The following is a 22023-nucleotide window of genomic DNA, read 5'->3' as shown; positions in this document are numbered from 1 at the left end:
GGTTACACTGTGTGTGGCATAATTTTAATAGAGGCAGGGGCTGGGATCCCGAATGCATCTCTCTCCTTTCTAAGTGTAGCTGGGTATGTCTCTTTCCAAATTGGGAAAGCCACTGGCATTCCACATTGCGAGAGTGCTTTGAATTCTTCTAACTCTTTTTGTTGGTCTTGTTTAGAAACAGGAAGGGGATTGATTCAGTCTTATGAATTATGAATCACCTAGTTCTGCTGCTGATGCTGCTGATATCCCAGCCAGTCTATGGGAAGCTTAGAATGAAATGCCCACAAAGTTTGGAGGAGGAAGATACAAAAAAGCCATGGAGTTATTACAAACCAGGAGACCATCTCATTAGTGTGGTCACCACTGAAACAATACTATCTAATTTAACATTTCCTTTCAACATGGCTCCTTATACACAGTCAGATCTGTAAGTCATTCAGTGTGATAGAGTTGCATTCTCTCCATTTGAAGTTCTTTCTTTCTTTGCTTCATATTTTACTTACTCCTAGAGGAATATTGCAGGACCGATCTAACTTCCTGAATTGTTTTGATTTCCATGGCTTCTTTTTTCTATCTTTTTTTTTTTGTAAGAGTCTCAAATCCAAAAACATGACAGAAAAATATCTGAAACATATCCAGGTTATTTTCCTCTCCCCATCCATTCCTTCACTCATCATTTGAATACTGACTTTTGTTTATAGTAATTATTGAAAGGGTTGTAGATGAATCTGCGCAGCCTATTTCCATATTTTTATAACCACTCATTGTTATTCAAAGACTGTTTCTTATAAAAATGGAGGTTGATTTGAAATTAGAGTTTCTTTTCTGGGTCACTTATGAAACATCCTCTTCATTTTATGATTGGTCTACTTTTAATTATTGAATGGTATTGAATGCTGTTTGTTGAAGAAATGAAAATTAAAAATGTTACAAATAATGATTCTCTGCATTTGTGATTCTTAACCCTGGTGGAAGATTATCTACATATTCTCAACACTCATAAAAATTAAATGGTGATAGGTGGTGCCTCTTATTGTGAACCAATATTGCCCTAAATTGAAGACAAAGAGGAATAAATAACAAGTCTTATTGTTTCCGTTAATGATGATAATAATAACATGAATATTTTTACAGACGTTTATCTACTGATCAGTATAGACTCGTCCACTACATTTTTGCCATTCATGTTGTAAATAGGAATTGCCAGCTTCTGCACAATCTCACACTTGGTTTTAATATCCATGACAACTATTTGAACACACTTGGCACTTCAGATGCTTTGCTGGACATGCTCTCGACTGGAGAAGCCAACATTCCCAACTACAGCTGTGGAAGGAAAGAGAACATTTTGGCCCTTCTTGATGCAACTTATAGGGACATCTCCATCCAGATGTCAACATTAGTCGGCACCTACAAGGTCCCTCAGGTTTGTCTATATGTTTCTCTATATGGTAAAGGGAGTGAAGTGGTGGTGAATGGGCAATATATCCAATCATGTTTACTCAATTGAATTCAAAAGCTGTTTTTTTTAAATCATGAAGAGAAATAAATAAATAAATAAATTACATACATATATAATACACACATGAATAAAAACCATCTTTATGGAAATAATGGTATTTTCAATGGTGAGCAAAGCCTATATTCAATTAAACAATTCCAATGGATTAGTTTATTTACAATTGAATATATATGGACCTTAACATTAATTATCCATTTTATAAAAATGCAAACATTTTATATATTATGTTATGTTTACCCTAATATGTTCGTGTTCAAATTCTTTTAAAAAAAAACAAAACCTCACAATAGAACCCCTGGAGAGAACTAGCTACTTGCTGAAGTATTCAAACAATAACTCAACCGACAGTTTTTTCTACTGACAAGTTCATTTAAGGAAATAATATAGCTGTTATATATTATATTAGCTGGATGGAAGATGGCAATAGTAATTCTCTCTCTCTCTCTCACACACACACACACACACACACACACACACAAACAGCTTAGTTTCTTCTTGAGCTGAGATTCTTAATGATCCTGGTCATGATTGTCCCAAAGGTGCTTTTTAAAAGGAAACTGGATGTTGTTGTTTTTTTGTTTTCCTTGAAAATGTTTCAATTCTCATCAGCCAGAACTGAAGAATACTCTTGGATGAGAAGGAAAATGATTTCAAGGAAAAAAAACCAAGAAAGTTTGGTTGCCTTTAGAAAACCCATTTTCATTGAGAGTAGGTAGATGAAAAGTGCATTCCTTCCATTTAAACAAGGAAACTTTAGGCACTGTTGACCACTTTGTCTTCTGCCATCTAACTACAAAATATATCACTCAGGGAAGGAGTAGTTTTCTGTCCTCTTAGAACTCAGTGCACCATCTGTCATTGTGAACACAGAAATATCATGGAGGAAAGCAATTGTCATTAAAATGCAAGGCTGCTGATCCTGATCTCTTTACACAAGGACTGGTTAGAGAGGGTGGTTTGAGCTCAATGGAGCCATGAGAAGCAGGATTGAGTTTACCAAGGCATGAGAAAAGGGAGCACATTTGATAGTTATGCAGTCTAGATTTGAACAATTTACCAGGACTAACAAAGGATTCTGAAGTACACATGCCTAAACTATAAAACAGTTATTTGAACACATTACTATATGTCTCAGCCCTGGAACCATTCCTTCCACCTCAGCACTTTCAGGACTTCCACAGCAAAGTGAGTCAAGTTGTGAGAACGGGAGGCAGAGAGGGAGAAATAGGTTTGTAGCCATAATAAAATTATTTCGTCTGAGAACTGAGACCTTTCCCACCAGCAAAGTGGTGGGATCTGCAACCAAGGGATCCCTGGACTGGGGCCTGATTGGACCATGTGATGGACTACATGGGCAGGGGAAAGAAAATTCTATTTTTAACAAAGGGGGAAACCTGAGTGTGTGTGTGTGTGTTGGGGTGGGGGTTAGAGTCAGATTTCCTCAGATGTGCCAATATGTCATGCCCAATAAATCTATACTTTGAGGAATATGCCTGCCTTGGAGTTTTTAATTCCATTGAGTGTGTTACTTGGAACCCTAACAATATGCTTCTATGTGATTATGCTCGTACGTTGGGTTGGTTTGGCTATATAGAAGACTAGACCCCTAATCTCATCATAATTCTCTCATTATAAATAAATCAGACATGTTAAAAAGTTATGTTCTTTGGGAAATGATATCATGGCAATAGATGGCTATTAACACATTTCTTTATCAAGGTTATTTATGTCTGAAACTGCACCTTGGGTCCCTCATTATCAAACGAACTCACTTAAAGCAAGGGCAGAAGTGAAATTACTGCTAAAACAGAAAAAAAAAATCATAGATAACCACCGTCCTTAGCCTCAATCAGTAAGTTATAAATTTAAATAAGGGCAAGATTATCCTAATTCTCTTAGATCAATGGTTCTCAATCAGTGGGTCGGGACACCATTGGGGGTCGAACGACCCTTTCATGGAGGTCGCCTAGGACCATCGGTGGTCTTAGGAACAGAGACACCAATGTTCTGGTTGGGGGTCACTACAACATGAGGAACTGTATTAAAGGGTCACGGCATTGGGAAGGTTGAGTACCACTGTCTTACACAAAGCTGCAGTTTGGGGCTATAAATGGATATCACCACTAGAACAAACCCAATCTCACCATCTGAGAAGTATCTTAAGATGACTTCAGCTGATGCCCTCAGAGCCGAATTGGGAATTTATACAATTTGCTCATTATCTAAAATCAGGACATATAATTATTAGTGTAAAATTAAAGCTTAGAAACTGACAGACTCCCAAATCTGTTTTTGTTAGAACAGATAAATTTTCATTTAAAGACCTCTTGGCTTGTACAACTGACAAATTATATTACAGGTTTGATTTCTCCATGTTTTGTACAACTACAGCTGAAAAGATTGGTGCACAAAGAATTGAGAGTATCTAAGCAGAGAAAAATATACCCATTTTCAGGAAAGCTGGCGCACTGAAAAAGATGACTAGCTAAAATTGTGCCTTTGAAAGTTTATCAAGTATTTCAAAGCAGAAATAACTAGATATCATAGGACGGTATTCAGTAACAATATTTAAGCAGCTGGACACAGTGATTAAATATAGATATTTAATCAAGTTATAATAATGAACAGTGTTGTATTTGCATCATTCCAGAGATGTAAGACATAACAGAATTATTATTTTATTGTCAAATGTAAAACAAAGAGAGAGAGATCAGTATCTTAGAATGCCCATTAAATAGATCTATTTATTTATAAATATCATATTCAGATCCTTATGTTTAAACAACATATTTGCTGGTTGGTCAGAATTCTGTCTGTCTGTCTGTCTGTCTGTCTGTCTGTCTGTCTATCTATCTATCTATCATCATCATCATCATCATCTACTGACATTTATTTGAATAAAATGGTGCATTTGAAATGAGGTTATATGGATGTGATCACAGTAAAGGGGTGGTTCAGAAGTTTGATATTCATTCTTTAGCATTGTTCTTTTGTATTTAATCTGTTTCTTTTATTCTATTTTTATGTAGGGTCTTGTTCTGCTCTTTATAGTCTGTATCTTGATATGGACAAATGACTAAGCAGTAATAAACTATACTAAAATGTCTTTGACAAACAACTTGGATCTATTAAAAAGGACTATTTTGAACTTGACCTCACAACCAAATATAATACAGTATTGTTTTTTTCAGATGAGTTATGCAACTGGTTCAGCAACTCTTAGAGATAAAAGTCAATTCCCTTTTTTCCACGGGATGGTGCCCAAAGAAGGGATCCAGTACCCAGGAATGATCCAACTTCTCATCCATTTCAGATGGACCTTGATTGGTCTCTTTGCTTCAGAAACAGAAAATGGAGAGAATTTCATGAGGATTTTTACTCCGTTTCTTGTGAATAATGGAATTTGTGTTGTTATATCACAACAGATCTCAATGACTGGCCATACGGCATCCCTCAGGGAGGCCCTCTCTAACTGGAGGCAAGTCAATGTCTTTGTTCACTTCACAGAATATGATTCCATTTGGGACATAATTCTTCCTTTCCATTTAACTCTTGAAGATTTGCCAGGACCCATTGAAGGGAAAGTCTGGATCATTTCATCCCTTGTGAAATGGACAGCGGGAAGGCACAGTGTTTTCAAATATGTCCATAGTATTTGGAACTTTGATGTCAGGGATAAAGAAAATCAGAAGGATGATGCCTTTCATCCCATTCTCTTTATACAACCTCAGTTTCAAGAGACGTCTTTTCGCTGTTTTTTTTCAAAGCACTTCTTTTCTATCAAGGGCCAAAGAAAATGCACTCAAAAAGCACCACTGGAGACTCAAGAGAAAAGGAACAGCTTCCCGATACCAAATGATCATCATGTTTACAGTATCATCAAGACTCTGGCCCATTCCTTGAGTACAGCATATTCATCTAGATCCAGGTGGAAAAATAAGGCAGGCAAGGAGATGTTGGGGGCTTCAAGGCTGCAGCCATGGCAGGTATGGGGTGTAGGCAAGGATGCATCAAAGTTAGTTGCTTTCAGGAAGGAATAAAAATGAGAGGAAGAAGAATCTTCTCAACTTCCTAGTGCTACAAAAGATCAACAAGTTAGGCAAATCTAACTGTTGGGGCATAATGTTCCATAGGGATGACATTATGATAAATAGATGATCCCTCTCTCTCTCTCTCTCCCTCTCTCTCTCCCTCCTTCTCCCTCTCTCTCTCCCTAACTCCCTCTCTCTCCCCCCCTCTCTCTCCCTCCCTCTCTCTCTCTCCCTCTCTCTCTCTCCCTCTCTCATCTAGCTATCTATCAAATGTTTTTTTAAGAAGAAGCATGTATTTAATATATTCCTGTACGTATAGTTGTGATCACCATCACAGAATTTTACTTTCAAGAATTTCAAGGAGCCCCAGAGAGCATCTAGCCCACTCCCTCCTCTCTGTAGGAATCTCAGGTAAAGGACTAGGACTGATGACTCCCCTGTCTTTGCCTTAAGACAATCATTGAAGGGGACACTGAACTTCTTTACTACTATTAATATATTATTATTAGTGACTAGGATCCACATATAATATTATGAGAAAAATACAAAATCTACTTGGTGGCTTCCATCCATTTGCATATATATGGGATACTATAATTTCTTAAGCACTAGTTGCTAAAATGCAGATAGTTTCTACTAGATTTAATTTATTCATTTCTCTCTGCCAACAATTTGATATTATAAATTAATATTTTTTGAATGGCTTTGCCTATGAGTTAGTATAAATCCTTCTTTAAAAGAAATCATGATTTGTCATAAATGTAAACATAGCAGAACAGATGATCAAATTATTGGGCTAACCTATTCGTGAGTACTCCATTTTATGTAGAACGTTGAAAAGTATTTGACTACAATTTTACAAATAGATTTTATTCACTTTATTATCACATCATCCAGTTCTTACCTAATTAGATTCCTAATAAATAGAACAGGAGATAGTTTTTAATAATTCTCTAAAATCAAATTATATCAAAAGCATTCCCACAATCTAATAAGGAAATTTAATTATATGTGGGAATGACATTGATGATGAAGGAAGTGATGGTGCCCAGGAATAATCAGATAAGAGGTGGGGAAGTTACAGCTACATAAAGGGCAGACAAAGAAACTTGGAAAGGATTTCTCCTTAAGTTATCACGTTTAAAAATGAGTTATTGGAAGATTAGCAGTTTCAGATTTGAGAGGTTTTGTTAATATAGCCTTATGACAAAATACAGTTGGCTCAACTGGTACCTGAGAAAGGATTATCTTGGCTTTAAAACTTTATGTTTTCTAGTAATCACCTTGTTCTTTTCAAGTAGTTTATGAATAACCTCTCTGTTTCTTTGTTTAATTGTAACCTGCTCTAAGAGTTTCTTTATAATTGAACAATTTTACCAATTATTTATTCTGTCAATATACAGTATCTTTTGATAATATTGATAAATCTTAATTCTCCAATCTAAGCATAATTGCAAGTTAGGCAACTGTAGAAAGAAGTTTCAAATATGAAAGTATAATATGGGATAAAAACCAAAGTTTTTTAATTTAAAATTTCTGTATCTTCCTATTTTAGTTCCACCCCTTTCTGGAGAAGAATGAGTTTTGCAATCTTTCCAACTTTAAAATGTACTTGGACCAAACAGGAGATGTAAAAGCAGATCTGGACATCATCAGCTGGGTTTTTCTCCCCAATGAGGATCCCATCCAAGAGCAACTAGGGGTTCTTGAAAGACAGAGACTTATTATCAGTGAAGAAGCCCTTTCAAGGTTAAAGTGGCTCAACAAGGTGAGGAAATTATTGGAGACCGTTCTTTGCTTTCCAAAGCCTTAGGAGCCATTTTAAGTGGTACAAGTTTAGTCACCAAAGAGGTAATCCTTATAGAGTTTTTAAATGGCTTGGGAGGCTTCAATAGCATTGACCAATTTGTCCTTCAGTTCTGTAGAGATTCTCAGTCATCCAGGTCATGGTTGTCCCAAAGGTACTTTTTCCGGAAGCTTCTTCAGCTCTGACAGGACAGTGTGGAATGGAAGAATTTCTATTCCTTGCACATAGTTGGTAATCTGCATCCTTATAGAGGGTCATTGAAGCACTTGGATGTTTATCTGTTTTTTTCTTTTGTATGATTTTCTCGATGACGGAGAATCTCTACAGATTTTAGCTATACAGTTTGGGATGGTGTGGGAGTAGGAAAGGATTTCCAGAGGTAAAATTGCAGACAACAGGAACCAGGAGCACTACTCAGGTGACTCTGAAGACACAAATAAACCTCCAAGTGCTTCAATGATTCTCTAAAAGGATGTGAATGACCAGCTCTCTGCAAGGAATATAAATCCTTCCATTCTCCACTATACTGTCAGAGCTGAAGAAGCTTCTTGGATGAGAAGCAAAATATCTTCAAAAGAAAGAAAACAAGAAAGTCCTGTTGCTTCCTGAAAAAGCACCTTTGGTGTCTTTCAGTTGCTATAATATGGAACATCTTTTTAAGCATGTATACTATGGCAATATCCAACATGTGATGCTGAGTGGTGATTCTTTAGGACACATCATGCCCTCTGCAATGAGTATCGCCATAAAACTGGTGAGAGAAGTTCTCACATTCTGGGGTTTATGATGCTGATAGGATAAACATGGATTGCTCCTTGGCAAAAGGGAAAAGACAATTCTGTTGACCAATGTCCAATATTCAGAGTGAATCTCATGAAATTGAATCAAGACAGGATGCGGGTCCCAGTGGGAAACAAGCTTCTAATTAAGATTCACTTTGTCCTAGCCCTGGACAGTGTGCCATGAAAGAGCAGGTCCATCCTCTCTATGATGTTTTAAGCAAACCAGACCAGGCCAGTTATCCATGATTCTCTTTCATCCCACAAAGATATGCAATAGGCTTTCTACACTTAGGAAGAAAATCCAAGGCTTTAAGTTTATATGAAATTATAATGATTCTCTGATGTGAGATAATGTATTGTCTCAGAAAACCAAAATTCTGAAACATGACTTTTACCCAAAGAATAGTGCTTCATGACATCAGAAGTAAAGAGGGACAATTTGAAAGGAAAAGCTAGTTAGCTTTAGCCTTTGGCGTGTCAGAAACAGTTTATGTTGAAAGTTTTGAATGCCACTGTTTAACTGAAGTCTCTGAGGAAAAAGGAGGCTCCAAATATAACTAAGAATAAATGTCTGTCTTTCTATGCCAGTTGGTGTCAAGTTATTGTAGTTTTTCAAAGGGAAGGATATTTTCTCAGATACCTAGCTGAGCCTTAGAAACATCTCTTTCTGACAAAGGACTCATACTCATGTTCCACTTGCTGCAGTAAAAGATTCCCAACTTACCCTTTTTCATGGACACATTCCCACGACCTGACCTGAATCTCAACTCACTACAGTTCTAGAAACTTGGCAGTAATTTTTCTCAGCATGACATTCATATAAATTTAGCAAATAAATGTACAAAAAAACAAAGAAAATCTCTTTTAACATTGATAGCAATCATTTGTACTAATTTTTTCCTTTGTATCGAAACTGGGATAACTATATCTTAACTGGGATCAAAGTGGGATAGTTGGGAGGTAGTTTTCAACTACTTTCAAAGTGGAGCAGCTTGGCGATGTTTAACATAGACTAGAAAAAAATCTTCTAGGACCTACGGGTAAAAAGCTTCTTCCTTCATCGGTTTTGTTCTATTTTGGTAAATTAAATACAATAGTACTTCATAAAACTTTTAGAACAAATTTAACTATAACATTTCAGATAGGATCTGAAATGGGTCCCTTGCAATGCAACAAGTGAGACAGGCCAGTCCTGTTGGGTGATATTTTGCACTGAACTAAATGAAGCCCAAAGACTGATTGACTTGTCTTCATTGGTTTTCTGTGAATGGTGAATCCCAACCTAGTTTCTTTGGCCTTAATTGTTTTTCTGTCTAGTCCCTGCCTCAGTCTAAATGTGGGGAAAAATGCCATCCTGGATTTTTCAAGAGGGCTCGGGAAGGAGAGCCTGTTTGCTGCTATGACTGTGTTCCTTGTCCAGAGGGAACCATCTCCACTCAGGAAGGTGGGTGACAATGAAAACCTTGAAGAAATGGATTAATCCAAAGCACTTTGCTGGCAGTGCATTTTGAAAGATGTACTGAACCTCAACTGTTCTATTTATTATAAAAATGCCCATTTTTTTAAACTATGGGGCAAAATATCAAAAAGAGCTTGAGAGCAAGGCTGGGGAAAGATAGGAAATTGTGGAAGGATAGCTTATCTGTCCAGAACCTGCACTGAATATCAGACATAAATACCATGTTTCCCTGAAAATAAGACAGCGTCTAATTTTCTTTTTACCCAAAATATGGCTTGGGCCTTATTATGAGGGGAGGGTTTATTGTTTTGGGATTGCCGGGTGGCTGCTCTCTTCCGAGTGGGCTCCCAAAGAGCCGGACACAGTCTCATGGGCGAATGGCTGTGTTGCCATGAAGAGACCACACTCATGAGCAGCCACCCAACAAACCCCCTTTCTATCCAGGCACAGCACCATTCACTAAACTAGGAGTATCGCCCAGCCATGTGAGTGCCTATTCGCCGCCGCCCAGCTCCCATGGCTTGGCACCTACAAAATGCCAGTGAATGGCCCTATGCATGCCTGGAGAGGGGGGTTGCATGAGCAGCTGTTCCGCTATCGCTCACGTGCCTCCCAGCCTCACAATGCCCTGGCCCAGTGCTCCCTGCAGAGCCAAGAACCACCGTTGCCGCTGCCAACACCGCCACCATCCCAGAATGGCTTTTAGTTGGCTCTGCTGGCAGCTGGCCCAAAACCATAGAGTGTGTACCCAGACCAGCCTCTGCTGGGAGACTCAATTTGGAAGCCGCCGAAAAAGCAATGGTGGGATCGCGGGTGCGGCTATGGAAGTGGTGGTGCCTTGTGCCTTGGCAATATCCCTAGCTCAGTGAATGGCACTGTGCCTGGCTTTAAAAGGGATTTACGGGGTGGCTGCTCATTAGCACGGTCGCTTCATGGCAATTCTCCCATGAGGCTGTGCCTAGCTCTTTGGGAGCCCGCTCGCAAGCGAGAAGCCACCTGGCAACCCTCCTCTTCAGCTGGGCACAGTGCTGCTCACCAACCTAGCGGTATCCCAAAGGTACCAAGCAACACAATCACCTTTTCCTCCTCCCCCTCCGGTTTTTGCAGCTTGGCATCTTCGGGATACTGCGAGGTTGGTGAGCGGTGCTCTGCCTGGCCGGAAGTGAGGGGTTGTCCAGGGGGCTTTTTTGCGGAGGAAAGGGCTTATATTTTTGCCCACCAGAAAAATGTGTCATGGCCTTATTATCAGGATATGTCGTATTTTCAGGGAAACATGATACAATTGAACGAGTGCAGAGATTTTTTCTGAGAAGAGTCCTCGATAGAATACCTTATGCCCCCAGACTTATATTACCTAATATTCCCTTTTATTCATATCCATTTCATGGATTCATAATCTTGTCTATACTTATATCTATTCTATAACTTACGCTTGATGAAACAAACAAATAAATAAAACAAAAACTTTGCAAATTTAATAAAATTTGTATGCCGCCCACCTTCCAAGGTGGCGCAGTGGTTAAAAGCAGCACTGCAGGCTACTGCTAGATCAGCAGGTCAGCGGTACAAATCTCACCGGCTCAGGGTTGACTCAGCCTTCCATCCTTCCGAGGTGGGTAAAATGAGGACCCAGATTGTTGGGGGCAATATGCTGACTCTCTGTAAACCGCTTAGAGAGGCCTGAAAGGCCTATGAAGCGGTATATAAGTCTACTGCTATTGCTATTGCTATTCCTAGGGATAAAGATACAAATGTCCAAGCTTCTTTCAATAAAAACATTTTTCTGCTTTTTTTTTCAGATCCTTCTGTATTTATTTTCCTAGGAACATAAGAGGACTTTGAAATTTGAGGAACTGCCTCTCAAGTCAACCACTTGAAAAGATTATTGCCATGTGTTCCACATGGGTCTTTTCTTGAGGATCACTAGGAAGGCACCACTGGTCAACAGTGTAGTGGGATGGACACACATGGGTCCATCTCATTACATCCATATTGTCACAGGTCCAAGTAGCATTCCAGATTATTAGCAGGACTAGCTTTCTTTGACAGCCAACTAGATTTTATGAGAGAGACATCCTCTGAGTTCATTATATTAAAAAGGGTCATGTGGCAGTAATCAGGATGTTTGTCTAGAAAGATTGATTAATTACTTTAATAATCTAGATTGCTATGAAGTCTTTGGACTTCCCCATATTTCATAGATCTTAGTTATTTGTTTTTTAAGAAAATGATCTTCCTTTTAACATTTTTCTGTGGAATTGTTAAGAAATATATCTTGGAACATTGTTCCCATATCAGCTCTTTTCCCAAGAAGTATTTCTTCACAGGTAAAAATGAAGAATCTTATAGAAATATTGTTTTTGTTTCATCAGATACAGAAAAATGCACCAAATGTCCAGATGATCAATATCCAAATGAGAACAGAATCCAATGTATCCCCAAAAGAATAACATTTTTGTCTTATGAAGAACATCTGGGCATCGTCCTTGTCTCTTTTGCTCTACTCTTTTTCCTAACCACGGGTCTTATTTTAATCATATTCATTAAATACCTAGAAACTCCCATTGTGAAAGAGCTGGGCACAGCCTCATGGTGAAATGGCTGTGTTGTGCTGTCCACCCGACAAACCCCCTTTCCAGCCTGGCACAGCACCATTCACTGAACTAGGGGGGTCGCCAAGCCATGTGAGCGCCTGTTCTCTGCTGCCCAGTTCCCAAGGCTTGGCACCTCCCAGCCTCACAATGCCCTGGCCCAGCTCTCCCTGCAGAGCCAGGCACGTTGGCTGCAGCTGCTGCAGCTGCCACTATCCCAGAATGGCTTTTTCGGTGGCTTGCAAACCGAGTCTTCCAGCAGTGGCAACTCTGGGCATACACTCTATGGTTGTACGCTCTGCCGGCAGCTGGCTCACAACCATAGACCGTATGCCCAGAGTGGCCACTGTTGGAAGACTCATTTTGGAAAGCACCAAAAAAGCCATGCTGGGATGGTGGCGGCGGCGGCGGCGGCAGCGGAGGTGTCTGGCTCTGCAAGGAGAGCTGGGCCAGGGCATGGTGAGGCTGGGAGGCCCATGGGCATGAGTGGAACAGCTGCTCATGCACCGCCCCTCTCCAGCCATGCAGAGCGCCATTCACTGGCATTTCAAAGGCATCAAGCTGCGGGAGCAAGGTGGTGGCAAACAGGCACTCATGCAGCTTGGCAATCCCCCTAGCTCAGTGAATGGCACTTTGACCGGCTGGAAAGGGGATTTGCGGCGTGGCTCCTCATGAGCATGGTCGCTTCATGGCCATTCTCCCATGAGGCTGTGCCTGGCTCTTTGGGAGTCCGCTCGCAAAACAGCAGCTGCCCGGCAACCCCCCTCTTCAACTGGGCACCATGCTGCTCCCCAACCTAGCAGTATCCCAAAAGCGCCAAGGAACACGATCACCTTTTCCTCCCCCCCTCAGTTTCCGTAGCTTGTCACCTTCGGGATACCGTTAGTTTGGTTAGAGGCACTCTGCCTGGCCGGAGGTGAGGGGTCGTCCAGGGGGCTTATTTGTGGGGGAGGGCTTATATTTTTGTCCACCAGAAAAATGTATCATGGCCTTATTATCAGGACATGTCGTATTTTCGGGGAAACATGGTACAATTGAACGAGTCCAGAGATGTATCTTGAGAAGAGTCCTCCATAGAATAACTTATGCCATCAGACTTAGACAACTTAAAACTTTGCCATCTTCAATCCAACTTAAGCATAATAGATAAAATTATCTGCTATAATGTCCTACCTGTCAATGAACACTTTAGCTTCAACCACAGCAACACATGAGCACGCAATAGACACAAACTAATAGTGAACCACTCCACACTTGATACAGAAAATACAACTTCAGCAACAGAGTTGTCATTGCCTGGAGTGCTGTACCTGACACTGTGGTTTCTTCCCCAAACCACCAAAACATTAACCTTAGACTGTCTACGGTTGACCTAACCCCATTCCTAAGGGATCTTTAAGGGGCGTGCACCAGCATGCCTACCGTCCCTGTCCTAATATTCCCTTTTATTCGTATCCATTTCATGTATTTATAATCATGTCTATACTTGTATCTGTTATCTAACTCATGCTTGATGAAACAAATAAATAAATAAAATAAAAATACAAATGGGCAAGCTTCTGTCAGAAAAAAACATTTTTCTGCTTCCCCCCCCAGATTTTTCTATATTTATTTTCATAGGAACATAAGAGGACTTTGAAATATGAGGAACTGCCTCAAGTCAACCTCTTGAAAAGATTATTGCCATGCGTTCCACATGAGTCTTTTTTTGAGGATCACTAGGAAGGCACCACTAGTCAACAGTGAAGTGGGATGGACATACATGGGTCCATCTCATTACACCCATATTGCCACAGGTCCAAGTAGCATTCCAGATTATTAGCAGGACTAGCTTTCTCTGCCAGCCAACTAGATTTTGTGAGAGAGACCGCCTCTGAGTTCATTATATTAAAAAGTGTCATGTGGCAGGAATTAGGATGTTTGCCAGAAAGATTAACTGACTGATTAATTACTTTAATAAGCTAGGTTGCCATGAAGTCTTTGGACTCCCCCATATTTCATAGATCTTCGTTATGTGTGATCTTCCTTTTAACATTTTTCTGTGGAATTGTTAAGAAATGTATCTTGGAACATTCTTCCCATATCAGCTGTTTTCCCAAGAAGTATTTCTTCACAGGTAAAAGTGAAGAATCTGATAGAAATATTGTTTTTGTTTTATCAGAAACAGAAAAATGCACCAAATGTCCAGATGAACAATATCCAAATGAGAACAGAGTCCAATGTATCCCCAAAATAATAACCTTCTTGTCTTATGAAGAACATCTGGGTATCATCCTGGTCTCTTTTGCTCTACTCTTGTTCCTAACCACAAGTCTTATTTTAGTCATATTCATTAAATACCTAGAAACTCCCATTGTCAAAGCCAACAACCGGGATCTCTCTTACATCTTACTGGTCTCCCTCCTGCTTTGTTTCTTGTCTTCTTTACTTTTCATTGGTCAACCAAGGAAGGCCTCCTGCCTTCTCCAACAAACAGTGTTCAGCATTGTCTTCTCAGTTGCTGTTTCTTCTCTGTTGGCCAAAACGACCACAGTGGTGCTGGCTTTCCTGGCCACAAAACCAGGAAACCGAGTGAAGAGATGGTTGGGGAAGAGCTTGGCCAACTCAATCATTCTTTCTTGTTCTGCTGTCCAAATTATTATCTGCTGCATCTGGTTAGGAGTTTCACCCCCATTCCCTGGTTCTGACCCACACTCTCAACCTGGATTGATTATCCTGCAATGTAACGAAGGCTCTGTTGTCATATTCTACATCACCCTCAGCTACATGGGATTCCTAGCTTCCATCTGCTTCACAGTAGCTTTTTTGGCCAGAAATCTCCCTGGGGCCTTCAATGAAGCCAAACTGATCACCTTTAGCATGCTGGTCTTCTTCAGTGTATGGGTGACTTTTGTGCCCACCTACATTAGCACTAAAGGGAAGTACATGGTGGCTGTCCAGGTCTTTTCCATCTTAGCCTCCAGTGCTGGATTGCTGGGCTGCATTTTCATCCCCAAGTGCTACATTATCATTCTAAGGCCAGATTTGAATACAAAGGAACAGCTTACAACCAGAAGAAATGTATAAATGCGAGAAATAAGAATTTTCAATTTCAACATGTTCCAATAGGCAAAAAGTAGAAAATGGGCTATTTTAAAAGAGGAGTTGGGCCAATCCTTGTGCTTGAAATAATTGATGTGTGTCTGGAAGATAGTGTCCCCCATCCTTCTCTATTAGATTTGCAAATTGGCCACTGATCTCTCCTGAACTGTCCTATCTCCTTAGTTTGTGGAAAAAATATTTTGAAACATAAATAGAAAAGAGAAAGAATCCTCCCAGTCAAATTAGAAGTAGGATAATCTGGCTAATCTAAATAATCAACTAATTGATTATATAGAAGTTAAAATACAAAGTCATTAGATTTCTATGAAATAATTCCTACAGAATGGAATGACTGAGTGGTGCATGAATGTAGTGAGAGAGAGGGAGGCGAGATTGGGAAGAAGTTGTCATAATTCATGCTTCCCTACTTCTGATGTTGGACACTCCAGAGTTATTTGGCTGATCACATGGAAATAAAGATGAACATTTGCCTTATCCAGAAGATCTGTTCTTAGCTTCTTAAAATGGCCGTTTGCCAACAGAGCCTGTTCAAAGAATGAATTTCTCCTAAAATCATCCCTTTGATTCTCAAATTTATGAACTATGTGTTGTTCACTAGATCATCCTTCTTAGCTGTATCATGGCTGTATCTTCCTAGCATTCAAGATGTTCTCAGTCTGCTTCATCCCCTCTTGGAGCTGGATAAATATTTAGCCTTTAAGTTAGTTAGACCGATCTAACTTCCTGAATTGTTTTGATTTCCATGGCTTTCCTTTTTTTATCTTTTTTTTTGTAAGAGTCTCAAATCCAAAAACATGGCAGAAAAATATCTGAAACATATCCAGGTTATTTTCCTCTCCCCATCCACACCTTCATTCATCATTTGAATACTACTTTTGCTTACAGTAATTATTGAAAGGATTGTCATTGAATCCGCGCAGCCTATTTCCATATTTTTATAACCACTCATTGTTATTTAAAGACTGTTTCTTATAAAAATGAAGGTTGATTTGAAATAGAATTTTTTTTTGGGGTCACTTATGAAAAATCCTCTTCATTTTATGATGGCTCTACTTTTAATTATTGAAAGGTATTGAACGCTGGTTGTTGAAGAAATGAAAATTAGAAATGTTACAAATAATGATTCTCTGCATTTGTGATTCTTAACCCTGGTGGAGGATTATCTACATATTCTCAACACTCATAAAAATTAAATGGTGATTGTGAATGAATATTGCCCTAAATTGAAGACAAAGAGCAATAAATAACAAGTTTTATTTTTTCTGTTAATGACGATAATAATAACATGAATATTTTTACAGTAGTTTATCTCCTGATAAGTCTAGAATCTTCTACTACATTTTTGCCATTCAAGTTGTAAATAGGAATCGCCAGCTTCTGCACAATCTCACACTTGGTTTCAACATCCATGACAACTATTTGAACACACTTGGCACTTCCGATGCCTTGCTGGACATGCTCTCGATTGGAGAAGCCAATGTTCCCAACTACAGTTGTGGAAGGAAAGACAACATTTTGGCCCTTCTTGATGCAGCTAGCAGGGACATCTCCATCCAGATGTCAACATTAGTAGGCACCTACAAGGTCCCACAGGTTTGTGTGTATGTTTCTCTATCTGGTAAAGGGAGTGAAGTGGTGGTGAATGGGCAATATATTCAATCATGTTTACTCAATTGAATTCAAGAGCTGTTTTTTTGATTATGAAGAGAAATAAATAACATACATATATAATATAGACCTTAATAAAAACCATCAAGCTACTTTCTGGATTGAAACAATAACTCACCTCAGAGGTTTTTCTACTGACAAGTTCACTTAAGGAAATAATATACCTGTTATATATTATATTAGCTGGGTGGAAGATGGCAATAGTAATTTACACACACACACACACACACACACACACACACACACACACACACACACAAACAAACACACACACCTTAGTTTCCTCTTGAACTGAGTTGAGATTCTTAGTGATCCTGGACATGATTGTCCCAAAGTTGCTTTTTAAAAGGCAACTGGAGGATTTTTTTTTTCCTTGAAAAGGTTTCACTTCTCATCAGCCAGAACTGAAGAAGACTCTTGGATGAAAAGTAAAATGTTTTCAAGGGAAAAAAAACACAATAAAGTTTGGTTGCCTTTAGAAAACCCATTTGTATTGAGGATAGGTTCCATTTAAACAAACAAACTTTAGGCACTGTTGACAACTTTGTCTTCAGCCATCTAACTATAAAATATATAACTCAGGGAGACAATAGTTTTCTGTCTTCTTAGAACTCAGTGCAGCAACTGTCATTGTGAACCCAGAAATATCCTGGAGGAAAGCAATTGTCCTTAAAATGTAAGGCTGCTGGTCCTGATCTCTTTACACAAGGACTGGTTAGAGAGGGTGGTTTGAGCTAAATGGAGGCATGAGAAGCAGGATTGAGTTTACCAAGGCATGAGACGAGGGGGCACACTTGATTGTTATGCAGTCTAGAGATTAACAATTTACCTGGACAAACAAAGGATTCTGAAGTTCACATGCCTAAGCTATAAAACAGTTATTTGAAAACATTACTATATGTGTCAGCCCTGGAACCATTCCCTCCTCCTCAGCACTTTCAGGGCTGCCACAGCAAAGTGAGTCAAGTTGTGAGAATGGGAGGTGGGAGGGAGAAATAGGTAAAGGATTGTAGCCATAATAAAATTCTTTCTTCTGAGAACTGAGACCTTTCCCACCAGCAAAGAGGTGGGATCTGCAACCAAGGGATCCCTGGACTGGGGCCTGATTGGACAATGTAATGGACTACATGGGCAAGGGAAAGAAAATTCTATTTTTAACAAAGGGGGAAACCTGAGTCTGGGGAAGTTAGAGTCGGATTACCACAGATGTGCCAATATGACCTGCCCTATAAATCTATACTCTGAGGTATATGCCTGCCTTGGAGTTTTGATTCCGTTGAGTGTGTTACTTGGAACCCTAACAATATGCTTATATGTGATTATGCTCGCAAGTTGGGTTGGGTTGGCTATATAGAAGACTAGACCCCTAATCTCATCATAATTCTCTCAGTATAAATAAATCAGACAAGTTAAAAAGTTATGTTCTTTGGAAAATGATATCATGGCAATAGATGGCTATTAACACATTTCTTTATCAAGGTTATTTTTCTCTAAAACTGGACCTTGGTTCCTCATTATCAAGGGAACTCACTTAAAGCAAGGGCAGAAGTGTATTTACTGCTAAAAGAGAAACAAAATAAAATCATAGATAACCACCATCCTTAGCCTCAATCAATAAGTCATAAATTTATATAAGGGCAAGATTATCCTGATTCTCTTAGACCAATGGTTCTCAATCTGTGGGTAGAGACTCCTTTGGGGGACAAACAACACTTTCATAGGGGTAGCCTAAGACCATCAGTGGTCATAGGAACAGAGAAACCAAGGTTATGGTTGGGGGGTCACCACAACATGAGGAACTGTATTAAAGGGTCACGGCATTGGGAAGGTTGAGAACCACTGTCTTACACAGAGCTGCAGTTTGGGGCTATAAATGGATATCGCCACTAGAACAAACCCAATCTCAGCATCTGAGAAGTATCTTATGAGGACTTCAGCTGATGCCCTCAGAGCCTAATTGGGAATTTATAGAATTTGTTCATTATTAGAACTCAGAGCATTTAATTATTACTGTAAAATTAAAGCTTAGAAACTGACAGACTCCCAAATCTTTTTTGTTTCAAAAAATAAACTTTCATTTAAAGACCACTTGGATTTTTCAAATGATAAATTATATTACAGGTTTGATTTCTCCATGTTTTGTACAACTACAGCTGAAAAGATTGGTGCACAAAGAATTGAGAGTATCTAACCAGAGAAAGATATACCTATTCTCAGGAAAGTTGGCACACTGAAAAGGATGACTAGCTAAAATTGTACCTTTGAAAGTTTCTCAAGTTTTTCAAAGCAGAAATAACTAGATATCATAGGACAGTATTCAGCAACAATATTTAAGCGGCTGGACACAGTGATTAAATATAGATATTTAATCAAGTTCCTTATAATGAACAGTGTTGTATTTGCGTAATCCCAGAGATGTAAGACATAACAGAATTATTATTTGAATGGCAAATGGAAAACAAAGAGAGAGATCAGTATCTTAGAATGCCCATTAAATAAATATCCGTTTATTTATAAATATTATATTCAGATCCTTATGTTTAAACAACATATTTCCTGTGTGGTCACAATTCTATCTATCTGTCTGTCTGTCTGTCTGTCTGTCTGTCTGTCTGTCTGTCTGTCTGTCTGTCTGTCTGTCTGTCTGTCTGTCTGTCTGTCTGTCTATCTATCTATCTATCTATCTATCTATCTATCTATCTATCTATCTATCTACCTACCTACCTACCTACCTACCTACCTATCTAATCTTATCTATCTATCTATCTATCTATCTATCTATCTATCTATCTATCTATCTATCTATCTATCTATCTATCTATCTATCTATCATCTATTGCCATTTATCTGAATAAAGTAATGCAGTTGAAATAAGATTATATGGATGTTATCACAGTAAATCATAGGGGTGATTCAGAAGTATGATATTCATTCTTTAGAATTGTTCTTTTGTATTTAATCTGTTTCTTTTATTCTATTTTTATGTAGGGCCTTGTTCTACTCTTTATAGTCTGTGTCTTGTTATGGACAAATGACTAATCAGCAAGAAACTATACTAAAATGTCTTTGACAAACAACTTGGATTTATTAAAAGGGACTATTTTGGACTTGATCTGACACCCAAATATAATACAGCATTGTTTCGTTTCAGATGAGTTATGCAACTGGTACAGCAGCTCTTAGAGATAAAAGTCAATTCCCTTTTTTCCACTGGATGGTGCCCAAAGAAGGGATCCAGTACCCAGGAATGATCCAACTTCTCATCTATTTCAGATGGACCTTGATTGGTCTCTTTGCTTCAGACACAGAAAATGGAGAGAATTTCATGAGGATGTTTACTCCGTTTCTTGTGAATAATGGAATTTGTGTTGTTATATCACAACAGATCTCAATGACTGGCCATACAGCATCCCTCAGGGAGGCCCTCTCTAACTGGAGGCAAGTCAATGTCTTTGTTCACTTCACAGAATATGATTCCATTTGGGACATAATTCTTCCTTTCCATTTAACCCTTGAAGATTTGCCAGGACCCATTGAAGGGAAAGTCTGGATCATCTCATCCCTTGTGAAATGGACAGCGGAAAGGCACAGAGTTTTCAGATATGTCCATAGTATTTGGAACTTTGATGTCAGGGATAAAGCAAGTCAGAAGGATGATGCCTTTGAACCCATTCTCTTTATACAACCACAGTTTCAAGACCAGTCTTTTCGCTGTTCTTTTTCAAAGCAGTTCTTTTCTATCAAGGGCCAAAGAAAATGCACCCAAAAAGCACCACTGGAGACCCAAGAGAAAAGGAACAGCATCCCGATACCAAATGATCATCATGTTTACAGTATCATTAAGACTCTGGCCCATTCCTTGAGTACTGCATATTCATCTAGATCCAGGTGGAGAAATAAGGCAGGCAAGGAGAGGTTGGGGGCTTCAAGGCTGCAGCCATGGCAGGTATGGGGTGTAGACAAGAATGCATTAAAGTTATTTCCTTTCAAGAAGGAATACAAATGAGAGGAAGAAGAATTTTCTCAACTTCCTAGTACTACAAAAGATCAAAAAGTTAGGCAAATCTAACTGCTGGGGGCATAATGTTCCCTAGAGATGACATTATGATAGATACATCATCTCTCTCTCTCTCTCTCTCTCTCTCTCTCTCTCTCTCTCTCTCTCTCTCTCTCTCTCTCTCTCTCTCTCTCTCTCTCTCTCTCTCTCTCTCTCATCTAGCTATCTATCAAATGTTTTTTTAAGAGGAAGCTTGTATTTAATATATTCCTGTATAGTTGTGATCACCATCATAGAATTTTACTTTCAAGAATTTCAAACATTGAAAAGTATTTGACTACAATTTTACAAATAGATTTTATTCACTTTATTATCATATCATCCAGTTCTTACCTAACTAGATTCCTAATAAATAGATCAGGAGGTTGTTTTCAATAATTCTCTAAAATCAAATTATATCAAAAACATTCCCACAATCTAAAAAGGAAGTTTAATTATATGTGGGAATGACATTGATGATGATGGAAGTGATAGTGCCCAGGAATGATCAGATAAGAGGTGGGGAGGCCACAGCTTCATAAAGGGCAGACAAAGAAACTTGGAAAGGATTCCTCCTTAAGTTATCATGTTTAAAAATGCGTTGTTGGAAGATTAGCAGTTTCAGATTTGAGAGGTTTTGTTAATGTAGCCTTATGAAAAAATATAATTGGCTCAACTGGTACCCGAGAAAAGATTATCTTGGCAAATTATTTCATGACAAGTCCAGGCTTTCTAGTAATCACCTTGTTCTTTTCAAGTAGTTTATGAATAACCTCTCTGTTTGTTTGTTTAATTATAACCTGCTCTAAGAGTTTCCTTATAATTGAATAATTTTACCTATTATTTATTATGTCAACATACAGTATCTTTCGATGATATTGATAAATTGTAATTCTCCAATCTAAGCATAATTGCAAATTAGACAACTATAGAAAGAAGTTTCAAATATGAAAGGACAATATGGGTTAAAAAACAAAGTTTTGTAATTTAAAATTTCTGTATGTTCCTATTTTAGTTCCACCCCT

The 22023-nt window shown here is 38.8% G+C and overlaps 1 protein-coding gene across 1 annotated transcript; it reads left to right on the top strand.

Moving 5' to 3' along the window:
- The first annotated feature begins 209 nt into the window (after positions 1 to 209).
- On the top strand, positions 210 to 15258 carry LOC148047091 (vomeronasal type-2 receptor 26-like). Its single transcript, XM_087707763.1, has 6 exons — positions 210 to 417; positions 1122 to 1426; positions 4714 to 5508; positions 7109 to 7321; positions 9460 to 9586; positions 14354 to 15258. The coding sequence occupies exons 1-6, from the start codon at positions 210 to 212 to the stop codon at positions 15256 to 15258; spliced, it is 2553 nt and encodes an 850-aa protein (XP_087563889.1).
- Positions 15259 to 22023: the final 6765 nt, after the last annotated feature.

The sequence above is a fragment of the Thamnophis sirtalis genome, unplaced genomic scaffold (genome assembly GCF_051295495.1).
Source record: "Thamnophis sirtalis isolate CommonGarterSnake01/CBP01778 unplaced genomic scaffold, rThaSir2_p1.2 scaffold_3, whole genome shotgun sequence".
Classification (NCBI taxonomy): Eukaryota; Metazoa; Chordata; class Lepidosauria; order Squamata; family Natricidae; genus Thamnophis; species Thamnophis sirtalis.
The sequence above is the reverse complement of the archived record's forward strand: the minus strand, read 5'-3'. Positions and strand labels throughout refer to the sequence as shown.